The sequence below is a fragment of the Hirundo rustica genome, chromosome 15 (genome assembly GCF_015227805.2).
Source record: "Hirundo rustica isolate bHirRus1 chromosome 15, bHirRus1.pri.v3, whole genome shotgun sequence".
Classification (NCBI taxonomy): Eukaryota; Metazoa; Chordata; class Aves; order Passeriformes; family Hirundinidae; genus Hirundo; species Hirundo rustica.
Genome location: NC_053464.1, coordinates 659,566 through 679,465, shown reverse-complemented (window position 1 = coordinate 679,465; position 19,900 = coordinate 659,566). Strand labels below are relative to the sequence as shown.

Sequence of the window (19,900 nt, the reverse complement as noted above, 5' to 3'; positions counted from 1 at the left end):
TGGTTCTGCCTCTGAAGCAGACTGGGGACTGTCTGATGAGCTCTTTGGGTGTCTGAGGCCAAAGCCTGATCCTGGGCCACAAACCTCCCAGGTCTGAGCTGCTTTTGAGACATCTGCCACCCAGGGCTGAGGAAAGGTTCTCAGGCCTGCTCAGAAGAAAAGCATCGCTGCCTGCTTGGCGCCAGAGCTTGGACAAGAATTCTCTTGTTTTTCACAAGCAGGCTGAGCGGTCAGCACATACCATCAGCAACAGTCAGAGTAGCAATAAATAGCCAGACCAGAAGGAGACAACCTGTTCAGACTGGACCGCTCATCCCCTATGCCGGCGGGATGACTACTGCTCTGCGTCACGGTCTCATGAGAGACACGGGAACAGAGAGCCGCCGGCCTGGCCCAGCCTGCCCCGAGTGCATCCTCCAGGAGCAGCCGTGCCTGCTGCTCCAACCAGCATCTCCCAGGACATGGTAGGCAGCCATTGGGGTTGTCTGTGTGGGATGTCTCACTTCTGCTCCCAGAATTGTGCCAGACGACAGATGCCATAACTGCAGGCTGACTTCAGGACTGTTCCTCCAGGGCTGGTTCCCATTTGGGATCACATCCAAACTTATTCCTGAGTCCCAGCAAAAGTCCCAGTTTTTCTTGTTCTCCAGGAAAAGGAGTACTTTGTAAACATTAAGGTTCAGTAACACATCCCAGAAAACTCTGTTTTCCCAAATGGTGTTCCTTTGTGATCTTACACCACCCCATGACTGTGGGCTACAGGAGAGGTCCCAAATACCCAGTGAAAGCCCATTGCTTGGCATTTTCCTTTCTCCCCTTTAAGGTCCGCAAGAGAAGCAGGCATGTTGTTCCTACTGCTCCAGGTCACCTCCTGCTGTGCATCCAATATGGAATAGCCAGGGGTTGTAAAGTGCTCTGAACCTGAAAAGTGCTAACTAAGAAAATGAAGCCCAACATGAGTGTTATTAATAAATGCCAGCCACTGTTATATAACTCCTAATCATGAACCGCGTGTTTCGGCCCCCATTGTTCCATTGTCAGGCCCTATTATCTGGGAACTCCTACCCACCGACCACAAGAAATAGCCTGGGCTCTGTGGGTTTGCAAACTTTGTTGTTGGAAAGCTTTTCATGCAATTGTTTTTGCTTTGCGCTGTTGCCTTCCTCATTGTACAGATGTGGGTGTGTATCACAGCCCACACCCTCTGCCTTTTGCCTCGGGATATCTTCGAAAATTAGCTGATCCATCTCAGTGAGTGTTTTTCCTAAGAATTCTCTTTAAAAACAACAACATTCAAACAAACAAACAAACAAAAAAAAACCCCAAAAAAACCAACTAAACAAAACCCCCCTCATTTTCCTGAAGTGAAGCTTGTGCCCAGGAAAGATGCTGGCCTGCAATCCCAGCAGAATAAGGAGTGCGCCATATCCTCAGAAGAGTCTCCCCGCAGGAACAGCAGCGCCTGAGCCCAGGGCTGAAGGAAGGAGGGAGTGTGGGCTACTGGGTCTCTGGAACTCAGTTGGAGCATGGCACACTGGGGCTTGCAGGGCTGCACTATTGGTGCCCCTTGCCAGACCCTGTGTTTTCAGCCACCCCGCTTCAATGCTTCTTGTCCTCTTCACCACAGCCCATCTCAAGATGGGTTTCTGCATGGTGGTTCTACCTGGGAGAAGCTCATGAAGCTCATCTGGCACATGAAGCTCATCTGGCAAGAGAGTGCGAGCTTGTAAGGAAGTCTCAGCTCTCCTTTCGAGCTACTTCAGGCCTCTGCAGAGGTTTCCATGCCCCAATAAGTGTGGACCTTTGAGGCACTTGCCCACTGGTCAGTGTAAGGTACAGCAGCATGGGAAGCTCTGCAGGCTGGCCACAGCTCGCCAGTGTAGAAACACTGTCATTCATAGGGCTCAGGCTGGGACCGACCATACTGAAAAATGTCTTTCTGGTCAAAATATAACAGTTTGCTGAACTTTGTCTCATTTGAAATAGACATTTTAAACCAAAACCAGAAAATGTCAGGCAAAGAACTTTTGGTGTCCAGTTTTGGAGGCCTGTATTTTCTCTACCAACGTGTTTTAAAAATCTGTGAGACTTTTTTCTTCCTTTCACTGGAAAACCTGAAATGACACAGAAAGCTAAAAGTAGTGACAATACCCAACCAAGTCACTGGTGTTTTCCAGTAAGCTCTAATACAAACTTTGATGCTGTCTTGGGCAAGTTTTGTCACTTTTCTGACCAGGGCCTATTATTAGGGTTGTAAATATTCCCAACCAAAATGGTCTGGAAGCCACCAACCTGTTCCTGCATGGTTTTTCCTGTAGTTTATCCAGCACCTTGCACCTTTGAGCAGTGACAACCTGTAAGTGCAGTGATGCTCTTGGGGTTGGGATGGAGGTGAGGAGCACCCAGAGCAGTGCTGCAGTATGATCTCAGCATGGTTCCCAAGCTGGGACTATTGACCTTGGGGTCACCCTCCCTCACCATCTGCAGAGATGGGCTCTGGGACGCTGGTCATAGGACTGCCCTTTGTGGGTGGATATGCTCCCCACACAGGTCTGAGCTCTCCCAGTTGTCCATCCTCGGGCCCATCCCGGGTTTTGCAGCAAAGGGCAGGCACAGAAGATACATGGCCACCACTGGGCACCCTTCTGCCCAGCCATTCCCGGTGTTTTTCCTTTAAGAGGGAGCAAGACAGGAGGCACAGAGGCTGTGTGGACTGTGCAGGGAGCTGGGGCAGACCAGGAGACCTCTCTCCTGGGATCTCTGCATGGCACAGAGACATTTACCTAAAAATTAAGGGAATAATTTCCATCCAAAGAATCCATTTCGTGGTCCCCTCTTCATTTGTGACACAAGGGAAAATGTGAAGCAGCCAAAATGCATGAATCACTGTCCCAAACAACATATAATGAACTCATAAAATCAAAGGCAGGGTTAGTTTCAACCCGTGCTGCCAGGGCTCCTTGGACATTGTCTGGAATGAATTTAAGTTGTTACAAAACTCTCTGTGTGTTTCTCTTCCCCCCCAAACCATCTTTCTTCTCTCTCTCTTCACACCATGTTTTCCTATGAGCTTCTTTCCCTTCCCTCCCTCCCACCTCTCCTCTCCTGCCTTCCTTCTCTCACTGTTCACCCTGGTCCCTTCTTCCCAGCCCTTTGTCCCAGCCCTTCCTCTCAATATCCCTTCTTCCCCCAACCATCTGGCTGCCAGCCACGTACCTTTCAGAAAGACTCATTTTCAGGACAGCTTCAGACAAAAGTCTTTAGCTGAGTCAGCAAGGCCCATGCCACCTGCTCGGTCTGGCTACACCAAGGGACCCCCTGGGCTCCTGCCTCACTGGGAGCTCAGCCCCAGATTATCAGAAGAGACAGTGGAGGGATGACATCCCCAGACAGTCTGGAGGACTGGAGAAGTATGGCTGCATGCATTTGATCATATGCTCACACTTTTGCCCCCTCACAGGAATTTACAGAATCTTGTGAGCTGGAAGGGGCCCCGAAACATTGAGCCCAACTCCTTGCACAGGACACCCCAACAATCCCACCATGTGGCTGAGGGCATTGTTCAAACACTTCTGGAGCTCTGTCAAGTTTGGGCTTTGAATTGCCTTCACCCCTACAGACCTGCTCACGTGCCAGCACTCTCAAAGAGGACAAGGAAACAGGCACTTCAATCCCACCACCACTTAAAAAACCCCAGGGATTTGTTTATATCACAGTAGCTGCTGCTGCTTGCAACGGAGCAGGCTCTGGAGCCACAGGAGCTGCTCAAGGCAAGTTTGAGCAGCAGCAGGCCCTGCTGCCTTGGAGACCTGGGCTGGCATCCCTGTGCTGCAGTGCATGATCCCAGCAGTAGGATGGGGCCCACAACCCTTGGGCACCCAAGCTTCTGAGCTTCCCTGGAATTCAAACCCAAATCTACCCAAACACTGAATTGGTTTGGAGCAAACAAGATAGAAGCCAAACCTCAACCCCAGCCATGCCAGAGCCAGCCTAGCAAGCTGCTCCCGGCTCACGCAGGACAGCCTCCATCTGCCAGGCAGGTTTGTGGACCTCTTCCCTTGGTGTCTCGCTGGGAACACCCCTGAAGCACCAGGCACACGCAGTGCTTCGATTGCAACATCGTTCTGCGGTGGCCGCCTGCTCTTCCAAAGCCGCGGACGAGGTGTTATCTGCCAGCCGGAAGGGCTCACATTCCGACACCGCCCAACTCCTTCCGATCCCTGCACAAGGCTTGGAGCAGGGAAACAACAGCAGGCGAGAGCAGGGTCCCCCGCACATGAAGATGCTGAGGTAGCTGATGAGGTTTATTAAAAGAGCCCCTTGTGTTAAAGCTAAGCTTTGCTTCTGACTTCAGGCCCGCGAACAGCATTTGGGCCCCTGGAAAACAGCTCAAAAAATTCAGGTGAGATGTTTCCCAGGAGAAACCCTCACTGTGCATCCACATAATCCTGCTCAGCAGAGATGCCACTGGCCGGGCAGCTGTGCATCCTTGAGAGGCCCCCGTTACCCCGAGGGCATCCCGAGGCTCCTCCTGCGGCACAAGGTGTGCGAAACACACACACAGCGTCCTTCTACTTGTGACAAGCACAGCATCCTTCCCCTGATGGCAAGACGACAGGCTCAGCACCTTCGTGCCGGTGGGAACATACACTCAGCTGTCGGTGCCACTGTGGGACCGGCTTATCCCGCTGTTCCAATCCACCCGCTCCCGGCTGCCGGAGCCTCTCCCCGGCACAGACCGAGGTCCGCAGCTGCGGGGGAACGGCTCCACCTCGCGGCCGCCGGGACGAGCCGGGCCGGGTCACACCCGGGGCTGCAGCGTCCCGCGGCGGCTGCGATCGCGTCCTTGGGGACATGGGGATCCCTTTGCCTGCCGCGGGGAAGGAACATGCCGGTGCCATGGCGGTCACTGCAGAGCAAGGAACCAGGAGTGTAAAGTGTGGGGGTGGCGTTCTTGAGCGGTCTGCACACACAGCCATGGCAGTGATGTGAGAATGGAATTCGTTAAAGATGAACCAAAGCATGTTCAGGAGAGGGCCAGGCTTAGGTCTTGCAGCTCAGGTAGCTGATGAGAGAGAAAGGGGCAGAAAATTAATTCCTGACCCCAGCTACTTGCTGACGTGTTCATCACATTCAGCATCATCCAGGAATATTTTCACTGTGAGCAGGGCCATGCTGTGAGCCCTTTGCCATGGGCTACAAGTAGCTACAGGGAGATAACACAGAGCTGAAGATGTGCTAGAAGAACAGGACCTGGACTGCCTGCAGAACTGCCACTTCCTGAGGGCATGGAGTCTGTCTGAGGGCTGTGTTGCACATTGTCCCCAGCCTCCGCAGCATCTTTCCACAGCATCCCCCAATCCAAGACAAGGAATAGCAATGTCACCAAAACATGGCCTCAGCACACACTGCTGCAGGTTCAACATCTCTCCAGCCTTGCTAGCAGCCTGCAGTCCCTTGGGCTGCCCCACCTTGTCTTGGGGTTGTGAACTGAAGCTCTAGCACTGTGCCTGTCCTGTGCAATGTTCATGCTGGGGTGAGCAGGGGCAGGGTAGGGCAAAGTACATGTAATGTCACTGCAGTGGTTATATGTGTTATATGTGTTATATGCTGAGTTTGTTGGTGATGTTGCACTGGGTTCCTTTTCCCCAAGCCACACTCACTGCACACGTTTCAACAAACAAACCCTGTTTCCACCAGGGTGAACTGCCCCTACTGACCTTTCTGGGTGGCAGAGAAGAGCTGTTGTGGCCCAGAGAAGGGCTACAGGTCGCTGGGGAGGGCCTATCCCCCATATCCACACAGTGCTCAAACCAGGGTGCTGCCAGCAGCTGGACTCCAAGCTGGGCAGGCAGCCCAGGACATCTCTGTTCCCCAGCTGTGCAGAGCAAGAGGAAGGGCCCAAATGCACCATGGATGCAGTGGGCCTGCAGGCAGGCTGGTGGCCAGCAGGAGAATCAGGGTGGAGGGAACAGACTCCCAAGGGCTGCTTAGGCTCAGGTGAGGCCCAAGACACTGGTGTGATGGAGAATGGCACGATGCCTTGGGCAAATCACACCCCACAATGAGAGTGTCCCTGCAAGGTCACATTTCAGCTCCTGGCAACAGCTGCTGTGGCCCGAACTCCAGAAGAAATCAGGTGTGGGGACAGACTCTGAGCACAGGGTGGGAGGGCAGATGTGTCTGTCAGGAGACTGATAGTCCCAAAAGGGAGGTAGATAAGGTGCCCTTGGAAGAGTAAACAGCACAGAAAAGAAGGGAAACGTGAGAATTACAGAGTCATCCTGAAGATGACACAGTGGCTGAAATGAGATCCTCCTCTCTTACTGCACTGGGAGAGGGGCCTGTGGGACCAGTCAAAAGAAAGAGTCCTCCCGTCTGGCAGTAAACCTCTTCCTTCTCCATTGCGGAGGTTAAAGAAGGATGTGCTGAGGCAGTAGGGAGGGTCTCTTCCCTGCTTTCCTGGTAACATGAGCCTCCACCTCAAGGAGCCATTCCGACACGCCGGAATGGGGCTGGGGCCGCTCACTGTGACATCTTCTCCTTCTTCGGCAGGGCTGGGGACTGGATTACAGTTGGGCTCATCAGGCAAGCGAGCCAGCCGCGGGGCGCCGGGCCCCGGTGTCACCGCGCCCCGGTGTCACCGCGCCCCGGTGTCACCGCGCACCCCGCTGCGGGGCCCCGCTCTACCGCGGCTCCTCCCGCGCCGCGGCCGGCAGGGGGCGCGCGAGCGCCGCGCACCGGCCGCGGGAGGCGCGGGCTCGAGTGGTCCCTGTCCCGTGGCCCGTGTCCCCCCCGTGGCCCGTGTCCCCCCGTGTCCGTCCCCTGGCCCGTATCCCCCCCGTGTCCCGGGTCCCCTCGTGGCCCGTGTCCCCCCCGTGTCCCGTGTCTCCCCGTGTCCCCCCGTGTCCCCTGTCCCGTATCCCGTGTCCCCCCGTGTCCTGTGGCCCATGGCCCATGTCCGTATACCCCCGTGTCCCGTAGCCTGTGGCCCGTGTCCCCCCATGGCCCGTGTCCTGTGGCCCGTGGCCCGTTCGGGTCCGAGCCACTCTATGGGCATAAGGCAATGGCCAGCGGAGCCCTCTGCAGGGCAGGGCTGGCTTTGAGCGTGTGCTGCAGGGGAAGGGGGGAGGGAGGGGCGAGGTACAGAGGGCAGAAGAGGGCATCAGCCTGGGGGACAGATGGCTCCAGGGGCACTTTAGAGCCCCTTCCAATTCCTAAAGCGGCTCCAACAGAGCTGGAAATAGACTTTTCAGGGATGGGACAAGGGGGGATATCTTCCCACTGCCAGAGAGTAGGGTTAGATGGGATATTGGGAAGAAAATCTTCCCTGTGAGAACGGTGAGGGCCTAGCACAGGGTGCCCAGAGAAGCTGTGTCTGCCACATGACTGAAAGTGCTCAAGGATAAGTTTGAATGAGCAATTTGGTCTAGTGAAAGATATCCCTGCTGTGCAATTGGACTGGATGATCTTTTAAGGTCCCTCCAACCCATTCAACAATTCTGTATTTGCCCCAGCTGACTTGGTGCCAGTGCTTTTGCTCCAACAGCTTGTGGATGTCTGTGTCCTTTCAGCAATCCTTTGTTGACTGGGAGGCCTGGCTGGCACCAAATGCTGTGCCTTCACGAGGCACAAGGAGCAGGAATGAGCAGAGCTTCCTGCAGACCGCAGGGTGACAAACAACACAGCGTGCTTGCCCTCTCATCCTGCCAGTCCTGCCAGATCTGCCCAGGAAGGCAGCAAACACTGGCTGATGTCAGCATGCTGAGGAACACCAACAGGGTCTCACACTCTGATTCCTCCCTCAGTGAGTGTTCCATGTTGCTGATGTCTGTAGCAGTTCCATAAGTCAAACCCAGATTCACATCTTTCTCTCAGGCTCTTCATCCTACAAAGGGGAGACAGGGGAAACAGGGATTCAAGAAATAGTCTCTGCCCATCTCAACTGGGCTTTCACTGATGTGAGGCATGTGAACAGCAGTTCCAAAACTTTTCCATATGGTGGCCAGTGCTTCTAACATCATGTTTGAGTCACAGGATGGTGGGGGTCCAATAGGTGTGAAAACAGCAGCACTGAGGTTGTGGTGATGCAGTTCCCCCCAGCTCACCACCACCCTGGCGCAGCCAGGCCAGGCTGACTCAGTATCACAGCTCATGTTCATGGTTATCACTGTGTTTCCTGGTGAGGAAAATGCCTTCCATTGCTTGGACAATTCCTGCTTCATGTCACTTCAGGCTCTTCTAGCCATGCCTCATTTTCCCCTGTTGCCTTCATCATCCCTGCCTGTCCCTGGCACCACACTGTCCTGAGAACCCTGGGCCTTACTCTGCCCCACAGTCTGAGCTGATCCCACACAAAGCAAACATTGGTCTTGCATTAGCATCTCATCTGGGATCTGCATTGGGGCTGCTTTTTTGGCTTCTGGCTTGACTGCCCAGCTCTCCAAATGCACAAGTGTCCCTGAGAGAGACAGGTGGGCTACAAGACTGGATTGGACTTAGAGCCTTGATGTTCCCCTGCTCATGGCCAGGTCTTCTCTGTCCTGTCACCTGGTGGCTTCCCTCTTGTTTATCCACATCCTTGGTGCTGGAAAAGGAGAGGAAATATGTTTAGTGCAACAAGGCACAGAGCAGCAAACAGCAATTCCCCTGGGGCTTGCAGCCAGCTGGGGTCTGCTCCTTCAGAAAGCATCTGTCAGCCGGCTGGGAGAGCTGCTCCTGCAACCTGCTGCCCCAGAGCAACAGGATGTGGGTAACCGGGGGTCCCCCGGGAGCAAGGCAATGGTGGGTGGGCACTGTGCTGGCACCTTGCCCTTCTTTCCACCCCCGGTGCTGCCTTCAGTCCTCACATCCATTGCAAGGGCAATTACAGGAGGATGTTCCCCGGGCCAAACTGGCAGACGTGGGGGCCGCCAGGCTGTGAACACGGCCCCAGTGAGGGAAAGAATCCAGGTCCGGGTTTCCTGCTCTCCTCCACGGCCTCGCACAGACCGATTAAATTAGTTTCACCTTTTTCGTGCCCCGCTCGCAGGTGGCCTGGGGATAGCGAAGCAGCCCCCCGGGGGCAGCCCAGAGGCAGCTGTGCTGGGTACGGAAGTGCCCCGCTTCACTCTCTCCCGGCCCAAAAATCAGAGACCGAGGGCGACTCCGGTGCAACGCGTGAAAAGCCCCCCCACCACGGGACGGAGCGGGGACTCCAGCTTCCTCCATAAGAGGAGCTGCTCCCGCCAGGTAAATGCCTCATTTGCTTTGGGAAGCAGAGGGAGAATAATCGGCTGCCTTGGCTGCGGCACCGCCGATCCCTCGGCGTGGTGGGCTGCGCTCCGCAGCCACCCGCACTCCGCGGGGATGGACCCGCTGTGGGCCGAGCGAACTCGCGGGGCGCGGCGGGGCTGGCCGGGCAGGTGGCACCGCGGCCAGCGGGACTCCCGCGGCGCTGCCCGCCGGCAGGGCGGCCCCGCTTCCCGCCCGGCTCCGGCCCTGCCCGCTGGGCTGCCGGCGGGGCGGAGGGCGGAGGCAGGGCTGGCAGCGGCGGCGGGCGGCGCACACGCACACACCTCCCTGCATGTGATTAAATGGCTCGAAATCTGCTTCTGATTTCCTCGGGGAGGTGACTTTTCCCTTCTTTTCAACCCGGGGTTTATTGGAGCCTTTTTACTCCGCGTCTAGGCGGCGGTCGGGGATCAGTTTCTCCTATTCTTGCTTTTTTTCTTTTCTTTTTTTTATTTTTTTTTTAAGGGGTGGTTTTTTCTTTTCCCTTTCCTCTCCTTTTCGCCCTCCCCTGCTGCCTCCCTCCCGCAGCCGAAGCGGCCGCGGGCGGTACGGTGGAGCGGGCGGGAGGGCGGCCGGCTGCGGGTACGGCGCTGGGACCCGCCCGCACCGCCGGGAGCAGCGCTCCCGCTTTCCACTATTTCGCCTTATTTCGTCCCCCACCTACGATTCCCTGGACATTTGTTATCATTGTGGGGTTTTTTCCCCACACACCCCGTTTTCTTCACTTTTTTTTTTTCCTTTTTTTTTTTTTTTTTTTTTTTTTTTTTTTTTTTTTTCCCCTTTCTTCGTGCTGCGGCCAGCACCGGGAAGGAGCTACCCCTGCCCGCCGTCCGCCCCGCCGCGGCCCCGACTCCTCTCGCCGCTGCTCCCGGACCTGTCGCCCAGACCGGCCCCGCTACCTGCCCGGCCGCGGTAAGCTGCGCTCCCAACTTCCCGGCGCTCCGGGCTCCCGCTCTCTTCCCCTCCGCTCCCTCCCTCGTTGCCTTTTATTCCTCCCTCTCCCCCCGCACTCACCCTCCCTTTATTTCCCTTTCCATCCTTTCACCGCGGAGAACGGGACCTCCCCGCAGCGGGGCCGCCCGCCCGCCCGCCGCCGAGCCCCGCTCCTGTCCCCGGGCAGCTCCGGCCACCGCCGCTCCGCGTTCTGGCCGGGCTCGGCCCGGCCCGGCTCGCTGCCGCCGCCCCGCAGAGCCGGCTCGGGGGTTCTCAGCACTGTCCAGGGCCCCGCAGCGTCGCAGCCCGGCGGAGCCCCGGCCCGGATCGGCGCGGGTGCGGTGCGGGCAGCGGCGGGAGCCCTGCCAGGCCGAGCCTGCGGTGCCAGCCCCCGCTGACCGGGCACGAGGCATGCACGTGGTTCCCTGCCCGCCTCTCCCACCGCAGCCCCTTCTCCGCCTGTGAGAGCTCCACCGGCACAAAGCCACCTGGGTGGGTGGCATCGCCCCTGTCACCATCCCAGGCTGGGGTCCATTGCTGATCCCTTCCCAACGCTGCTGCCCCGAGAGACTCCCCTGCAGGATGGCTCAGAGGGTCGGCTCCCTTTGGAAACGGCTACTGTGGGGTGTGCTCTGCTCCATTGCAGTTCTGGAGCCAGGCTGGGCGAGACCCTCAACAGCCCGAGCACCTGGCCCTTGTGAGGCACAGCTGGGGTGAGAGCTCTGAACGTGCAAGCAGGCAGCTTCACGGGAAGAAGGGGAGCTGGGCTGCGTTTGGTGGGTTTGCTTTTGCTTTCCTCTCTTGAAGCTGCTGAAGCCTCATTTCCTCAAAACACTGACCTATCCACAGATTCCCTGGCCTGCTGGAGAGTGGGTGGGTGGAAGTACCTTTCTTTGGATGAGGACTAACTGGTGTGATGGGGACGTGGTGCTTGGCAGTCTGCTGTGTCGCCAAGCAGGGTGGGTGAGGAAGGCCCCGTGAGCAGGAGCACGAGCTCCTCTAACAGCACAGTGGTCCTGCTGGCTTGATGCTCATCTAGGCAGGTCTTAGGCACAGATACTCTTTTCTCAGAGAGCTTATCCCATGAATGTATGGGATGTAAACCAGGCTGAGCATCCCCACCTCCATCCATGCCATGTGTGTTGACCAGTAGCCAGGCTGAGACAATACTAAGTGCAGATCTGGATGTGCACACCCTGCCTGCTGGAAATGCCACAGATCCTTCTTCCTCAGTCAAGTTTGCTGTTGCCTATCTCTCAGAGCCAGGAGAGGCTAGAGCTCCCTTGTAACCGGTGGAGAGGGATGTGGCTTCAGCCGTGTGCTGGAAACACCCTCCAAGGTGTTTGCATGGATGGGGGGCAACTTTCTCTTTTTCTGCAATATCCCATTTACAAAACAGAGGGAGCTGCTGTGCTGCTCTGACACCTGTTTGAAGCAGGCTGAACAGGAGATCCAGCAGTCCAAGAGCAGGGTGAGCTGCAAGGGTCCCAACACCTCTACCTGTGTGTGGAAGGAGGGTTGGTCCCTGGAAGAAGGCAGGTGTAATGCCAGGCTGGGAAGGAGCTGATGTGTGTCTGCAGGCTGTGGAAGAGAGAAGCCTGGCCTAGGGATGCAGCTGAGTGCAAGATGCTCACCAGAAATGGAAGCTGCTAGGCGTCAAGGCTGAGGAGCATCTCCACTGCTCTCTGAGCACCAGGACAATGACGTCTTCACTCTGGGTGGGATGGAATAGAGATCCTACCTTGGCTGGCTGCTGGCAGAAGTATGACTCTGAGAGGGGGTTTCCCCAGCCCTGAAGAAGGAGGTGAGCATCAGTGTACACCTTGAGGGGTGTCCTGAGATGTCTTCAACAGGGAAGCAGCCCGCCATGTCAAGGATGTTGAGGCAGCATCTCTGCCTCCTGTTCCACCACCCTGATTAGTCAGGCCCTGCTCCATAAGGAAGCAATTATTTTGTGCCCCTTCGAGCCCCTCCCTGAGCCTGCGCAGGACACTTGCGCTCGGTATGGAAATGCAACAGATTTTCCATATTCTGCTTTGCCCCATGATGTTTGAAAACGTATGTGACAGCTTCTTCCTAATGCTGCAGGCTTGGCTGGCACTCAAGCAATAACAGACTGTGGGACACCAGGGGCATGAAATATTGCACCAATAGCCAGAGAGAGGGTAAAAAAAAAAAAAAAAAAAAAAAAAAAAAAAAAAAAAAAGAGATGTCAAAGTACAGTGTGTTTCCAGTCCGTTGTTGTGAGCCATCCTCTGCTCAATGTGAGAGATCTTTCAAAGCCGGCCAAATGTTGTCGTTTCTGAATACCATTTTAAATATTCATCCAGACTATTTTCAACATCTGTGCCCGGCATGCTGTGAAAATGCAATGAGAAATGTTATGGAAACCAGATCACTGTATTCTCATATGGAGTGGAAAGGCGTGGAAGCAATGAGGACTTCTGGACTGGATCTCCGAGTCCCTTGTATCCACTGGGAGTAGTGGGAGGAAAACCCTCTGCACCTTGAGGGATACTGCTGAGACCACTCAGTAGATCCAAGCACTGTGGTAGGAAGGTGCAAAGGGGTTCAGGAGACTGCAGTGGGGTTAGAGGTGGGTAAAACTAATTGGTCAAGATGTAGTAGAGGTTAATAAATGGGGTAGAAAAAAAAAATCATAGAACACCCTGAGTTGGAAGGGACCCACAAGGACCATTGAGTCCAAATGCATCCAGGGAGTGCTTGCTTGTCCTGCAAGGTCAAGGGCTCCAAATGTCTTTTTGAGTTGCTATTGCATTGGGAACTTTAGGAGGAGATCTCCAGCTTGTACTAGCTGGGGGATGCAAGGGTGTTGCAGCAAAATGGATTCGGGTCTGCATCATATGGGTGATGCTGAAGTCTCCTCTCCCCAGAGGGGGGCCACCTCTGCCCAGGACCAGTGGTGAGCAGAGTGGGCATGGGGGGCCCAGCAGGACACCCATGCTGGGTGTTGGTCCCTCCTTCCTGTGGTCAGCATGGCGTATGAGTCACTGAAACTGGTAAGCAGGGATGTGGCCGAGCATCCTGCATTTGACAGCTCCATGCACATAGCTGAGTAGCCTGAGGGCTGTCCTTTTTTCTTTTATATTTTGGTTATTTTCGATAACCTTGGAAAACTGGGCTCTGTTGCTGCTTTTTGTAACATCAGGCTGCAACTAATTCAAGCCAGGCCAGATCCTGACCACAGGTATGCCAGTGTAAATTTGAACGAAGTTGCTTATGTCTTGGTTTGGCCTGATGTGAATGGACTTACTTCAGGCTGATGCCAAAGCACTGAGGTCAGGATCTGGTCCATCCTTTCCTGTGTGCAGTGTAATTTGTACTCATCTCCTGGCACCGCCGGGGGATCGTATGGCTTGTGTAATTCTGCCAAGAGTGCATTGCAATATCCATCACCTGCAGTGCCTGCTGCAGGAAGATGCTGCTGTGTAATTGCCCCCCTGAGCTGTGCGTGCAGGGAGCTGAGAGCCCGAGGGGCTGCACCGAGTGGGCAGCCCTGCGGACGTGGGGCCGTAAACACTCAGAAGCTCCCGATATTCAAATATCAGGAGAGATGAGGGAGCTTGTAAAGGAAAGTGAGGCATCTCCTTTGTGCCATTAGCCGTGTCCCAAGTGGGCACCAGTTGCTCCATTAGCGGCTGGGAAGGCGATTAGCACTCAGACACATTGCATCCCTCCAGCCGCTCCCAGTGCACACTCCCTCCCTCTGGAAAGCTGAGCCAGACCAGTACCTTGACTCCATGGAGTTTTTCCTTTCACTTTAAATGCTTCTCCATCGTGTTTTTATATCCCAGAAACACATGGAATGATTTATCCATGGCCAGAGCAGAGCTTGGGCCTGATTCTGTTTGTTGGAATTAAGCTTCCCCAAGCTGGTATTGGCATGGTGGGAGAGGGACCTGGGTATCCAGGGACCCTGGCAGCCCCCCCAGGATGGATCTTGTTCATGGGCTAGGGCAGAGCTGCAGGGGGTTGCTTCCTCAGCACGTGTGGCAAGGGAGTGCAGATGCCCTCACACAGACAAAGGGCCTGTAACAAGGTGGAAATGTGCAGGTTGTAGTAGCAGATACACCCTGGTTAAGGGACATGCTCTGTTCATTTGTGCCTGGTTTCAGCTCCTCTGAGCACATCATTCCTCTTCTGCTTTGGGTCCTGTTCCATCTTCCCAGTGACTTCCTTCTCAGAGGACATCTGATGTGCTGATGGGCTTTACTGAGGATGATGCAGTTTAGGAACAAGCAGCCCTCCTAAATCAGTCTTACCCAAGAGTCTTAATTGTTGGACTCCCTCAAGTACTTGGGTCCTTTGGTCCTTGCCCAGGAATCTCTGCCTCCTGGCTTTTGCTGCGCATATTTGTGCCTCATGCAGGTGGGTGGCTCCATCCCTGCCCCACGCTGGCACCCAGAACCTTATCTCTGTGCCCAGGGAGATGCAGCACCTCATGGGGACCAGTCATTCTCATTTCAACCAGTTCCAAATAAGGCCACGTCTTTTCCTCAAGTGATGCAAATCCCCCCACACCATGCTGTCCTGGTCTGGAGGAGAAATGCAGTCAACTGCAGCAGGCAGCAGCATTGGTGCAGGGGCATCAGCCTGGGGGAGCAGCATAAGTCCCTGGCAGGAATGCATCACCATTGCCCTGTCATTCCTTGGGGTTCTCCCATCCCCTTCCAGGGCAATGCTAGCTACCCAGCTTTAGCCATCACCTGCCCTCTAAGCCCACATTCTTCCAACAGCAGAGCACCACTTGTGCCTTCCCTTCCACTTTAATTGCAGACGGCTGCTCCTGTGCTGCAAAGGTCCTGGGATCAAATCTGGTTAATAACCTGCTTCCCTCCCCGCCTTGTGTTGTTCCACCTAATCCTGTAATTACTTCAGCAAAGCTGCTGTGGCCCTGGTCTGCCAGGTGGTGATCCTGGGCCTGCTGTAGGCACCAGCATCCACATTGTGGGAAGTTTGCTCTCCTTGCCCTCCCTCACCTGCTGCAGTTGCCTCATCCGTTCTGTTTCGGGAGACCTGGAGCTCCAGGCATGCATCTGCACCCAGCATCACCCTCAGTAGCTGTGCCTCCTGTAAAGACAATGGAAAAGGAGCCTACAGTGGGTTGGAGCATCACCCTGACAAGTCTCCTACAAGGCAGGGAAACACTGCTGGTCGCTCTGGGAAGTGTGTAGTTGTAGAGAAAAGGGGTGTGGAGGTGTTGGATGTGGAAGCTAAATGTTTTTTAAAGCACTTCTGAAGTGCTCCGGCAGCATGACTTCCTTCCAAGCCGCAGGGCTGTTAGCATTCCCGGAGCGAGTGGAGGAGTGAGGAAATCGCCCACCTCAAAAATGCAGCCGCTTCTGGGGAGGAGCTGGGAGGGCGGCCGCTTCCTCGGGAAGGGTGAGTCCCACCACCGCATTCCCCCGGGCCACGGCTGCTGCTGGTGGCAGGGAGCTGGCAGCCACCCGAGAGCCTGGCTGGGGACACTTTCAGGATGCTGTCCCCAGGAAAGGGGCTCCGTTGCTCATGGCCCTCTTCATGCCAGATCCAGGAACGTGCTGGGCTGGATTCAGCACCCAAGGGTCATCCCAATTCTCTCTGCTTAATCAGCAGTGCCTCCATTTGATCTGAACCGGGGGCAGCAAAGATGGGAAGTGAAATGGGGGGGGCAGATGGGGACCAGGGAGAGAAATACCCACTCCCAGGTCTCTCTGGCAGCTTGCCGGCAGTCCCGGGGTCATGCTGAATATGCATAAAAGGCAGCAGATTGCAGCTTGCCCTCCTCTCCAATACGGAGGTGAGGCCCATGGAGACCACTGGCCCTAGCTCTCTTTCAGTGGTATAATGGGGTGAGCTGAGCACAGAGTGTGCGTGCCTGTGTGTGGTCCTGCGGATGATAATGATTTCCACTCATGCCCCGTCTCTGCAGTGCTGATGCGCTGCTGAGCAAGTGTTGGCTCCCTGTTGGATGCTCCCTGGCAGCAGAGACACCAAAACTTTGGCACGGAACCTCAGAGATTTGTGCCTTGGTAAGACTGGCAGGAGGGACAAAGCTTCCCACTTGGGTAGGGATGATGAGCAAGGGATGCTCATGCCCCCATGCGTGCTGAAACCAGCAGTAACCTGGTCTTAGACCTCTGCTCCAGTGCTCATAGCAGCTTCGCCTGTGGCCTCTCCTCTGGCTATCAGAGATGCTGCTGCTGTTGCTTTCCCCTGGGCAAGGGTTTCCCCACACCTTTGTGTCTTAAATGAAAAGGCCTTTGCTTGAGCATGTCCCTACTCCTGTCACCTTGCTGCCACATAGCAGAGAGAGGGTGGAGGAGACTCTTTGCTGGCAGCATTTAGTAGATGCCTTGTTCCATACATCCTGATTCTCCCTGGAATGGGAGATGCATGCTGGATGGATGCAGCTACTGAGGACCCCTGGGGGTTTCTCCTCTCTCCTCCTGGTGCAGAGGTTTTCCCACAGGGTTGTCTCGCTGCTAGTGCTGCCCTGTGGGTGGTGGGATGGAAGGTGATGGCTGCAGTACCTGACTGCGTGCCCTCTGTGGGGTGTGCAGCTGGAGGGGGACAGCGTGGGGGAGAGGGCTGGCAGCACCACAGGACCAAAGGTGCTGTGCTGGCTTCTGCAAGCACGTGCATCGCCGGGTCTTGCTGGGTGTTGAGGGGGAGTCCATCAGCACCTTGCAGCCATTTGCTGGGTGAGGACACAGGAGCAGGGCTCTGCCAGTGGGCTGGCAGGGGCTTGTGCCCACTGTGTGCTGCTCAGCACCAGGCAGGGGCTGAGGATAATCCCGTCAGGATTGTGTTGGGGAATTAACCAGCCGCAGCCTTTGCTCAACAAGCAGATGCAGGGATATGGCATCAGCCATAGCTTTATCTCCTGCCCAGCAGGCAGCTGCTTGCAGTGGAGCCAGGAGTCCCAACTGGGCCCTGCAGGCTTCCTGCAGTGGGGGATGCTTTTCACTGCCTGGTGCTCATGGCACAGCATCTCTCTGCTGTGGTGACTGCTACATCCCTGCAGTCTCTAATCTTACAGCCACACTCCTTAAGTAGTGGGTTTTCAATGCTCTGGGCACTCCAGGGTCAGTATCCTTTGTCTTGCTGGCAGCCAAGTCACCAAGCCATGGGCTGACGTGTGCCCAAAAGGCTCTGCAGCACTGTGGTAAAGCTGGAACTGTGCTGCTGGGGCGATGCAGGGGCCACCAAGGGAGCTGCGAATTTTTCACATCTCTTTTTCCATCAGCATAGGATTAAGCAGTGAGGAAACTGCACGGAAGTGGCAGGGGCAGGTTTTGCCTTGCGGGAGATGTCCCAGGATGGGCTGAGACCCCCGGCCCCTGTTGCTCCCTTGGTAGGCACAGGCTATGGCTGCTGGGCTGACGGTGGCTGGGCAGAGAGGAGCTTCCCCTCATTAGTGGTTTGGCAGCCTGGAGAGGCAGTTTTCTTCCACAGACATGGCTCCTTTTCATTTGCAAAATGGAATAACAAACCAAAAAAAAGATCCCAAATCATTGAAATGGGCTGCTCCTTGGGGACTCCTTTGGCCAGGGCGGGCAGCTGGACAGGGAGGAGTGGCACTGGGGCTGTAGATAGGGGCTGGAGCTGGGGATACTGGGCTGGGTCATGCAGAACTTCGTTCCTCAGAGAGAAACACATCCTGTAGAGATTTACTAGCAGGAGAGGGGATGATCAGGGGATCCCCTCCTCCTGCCTGGTCATGGCATTGGGATGGTTGAGGCTGGATAACTTGGCTTTGGCTCCGCACAACCCATGGGATGAAAGGGCTGATGCCACCTGCCCATCTAGGAGGCTCAGAGGTCTGCTATGGCAAGAATGGGACATGGCCGATCGGCGTTGTGTGGGAGGTCCTTCATGCATTCAGAGCCAGCAAGAAGGAATGTGACCTCCAGACCTGTTCCACTCTTCAAACCAAGACAGGACCCCAGCCAGGTCCTGCATTTGGTCCTGGACTTCCCCCCAGTCAACAAACACCAGACCCAGACCTGGATTTCTTGGGGGTGAGGCTGGAATAACTTCCTTTGCTGCTGGGTAGTGTGGCAGAGGAATTTGGAGGGGATCCAGCCCCTGGCTTGGAGAAGCCACTGTGCCCGTAGCCAGCAAAGAAAGTAGTGGTGTGTTCAGGAGCTCCAGTTCTTCATCTCAACGAGCTCCTGCCTCTTGCACAATATGCCTTCAAGGTGTTTCTCCTGCTCTGTCAGGAGCTATTTTGTGCCACAGGAGGATAACATGGGGTTTGCAGCTGCTGTTTTATCTGAAAGATCTCCCCTAACTCTTCCCCATCACCAGCCCTTGTAAGCCATGCAGCAACAAGGTCTCTGAACTGTGTGTGACGGCCAGGACTGCTGGCAGGCAGAAACATTCCTGTCGCCACAGGACAGTTTGTAAGAGGCCAGGGAAGGGCTGTACCCTGATTTCAACCTCTTCCATCAAAAGCTCAGGCCCTTTTCCCATTTCTGTGGTATTTCAGTCCTGCTGATGAGCAGTGAGGATGAGGCAACACAAAGCAATTGCCTCTCTGCCCAGGATGCTGCATCAGTGGATATGGGGTGGGAAGATAGGTACAGGTGATGGACCAGACATGAGGGAGTTTCCCATCCCCTACCAACCCTCCCAGCATGGGTGGTGCTGTGCCGTGACACTGCTGGTGCCACTCACTCTTGCTGTTCTTCTTCCAGAAGGATGGAGGTCCTGCAGCTCCTGCGCCTGCTCCTCACCACTGCCATGCTAGGCCTGTCCCAGACAGTGAACCCTTTCGTAGCCCAGCAGACACCACCAGACCCTTGCTACGATGAGAGCGGTGCTCCTCGACGCTGCATCCCTGAATTTGTCAATGCTGCCTTTGGGAAGGAGGTTCAAGCCTCCAGCACGTGCGGGAAGCCCCCAACACGGCATTGCAATGCCTCGGACCCCCGTCGAGCCCACCCGCCCACCTACCTGACTGACCTCAACACCGCCTCCAACATGACCTGCTGGCGCTCAGAAACCCTCCACCACTCACCCCAGAACGTCACCCTCACCCTCTCCCTCGGAAAGAAGTTTGAGGTGGTCTATGTCAGCCTCCAGTTCTGCTCGCCCCGGCCTGAGTCCACCGCCATCCTCAAGTCCATGGACTACGGCAAGACCTGGGTGCCCTACCAGTACTACTCCTCCCAGTGCCGTAAGATCTACGGCAAGCCCAGCAAAGCCACGGTCACCAAGCAGAACGAGCAGGAGGCCCTGTGCACCGATGGCCTCACCGACCTCTACCCGCTCACCGGGGGGCTCATCGCCTTCAGCACCCTCGATGGGCGACCCTCAGCCCAGGATTTCGACAGCAGCCCTGTGCTCCAGGACTGGGTGACGGCCACCGACATCCGCGTGGTCTTCAGCCGCCCGCATCTCCTCCGTGACCTGGGCAGCCGGGACACTGGCGAGGAGGAGGGGGGCACGGGCTCCACCCCCTACTACTATGCGGTGGGGGAGTTGCAGGTCGGCGGGCGCTGTAAGTGCAATGGGCACGCGGCGCGCTGCGTTAAGGACAAGGAGCAGAAGTTGGTGTGTGACTGCAAGCACAACACAGAGGGACCCGAGTGCGACCGCTGCAAGCCCTTCCACTACGACCGGCCCTGGCAGCGAGCTAGTGCCCGTGAGGCCAACGAGTGTCTGGGTAAGTCGTTTTTGAACATTT

General features: G+C 55.8%; 1 protein-coding gene across 3 annotated transcripts in view; it reads left to right on the top strand.

Moving 5' to 3' along the window:
• Window positions 1-9,036: 9,036 nt before the first annotated feature.
• Window positions 9,037-19,900, top strand: part of NTN3 (netrin 3) — a 31,834-nt gene continuing 20,970 nt past the window's right edge. Inside the window, exons 1-3 of one of the 3 annotated variants that reach the window (XM_040079627.2) lie at window positions 9,037-9,231; window positions 10,074-10,185; window positions 18,912-19,879. In XM_040079627.2, coding sequence (XP_039935561.1) covers window positions 18,913-19,879 — 967 coding nt within the window. In that variant the 5' untranslated portion in view covers window positions 9,037-9,231; window positions 10,074-10,185; window position 18,912. Of the gene's footprint in view, window positions 9,232-9,723; window positions 9,856-10,073; window positions 10,186-18,908; window positions 19,880-19,900 lie in introns of those variants that run through there. The other 2 variants (XM_040079625.2, XM_040079626.2) reach the window with 2 other exon arrangements.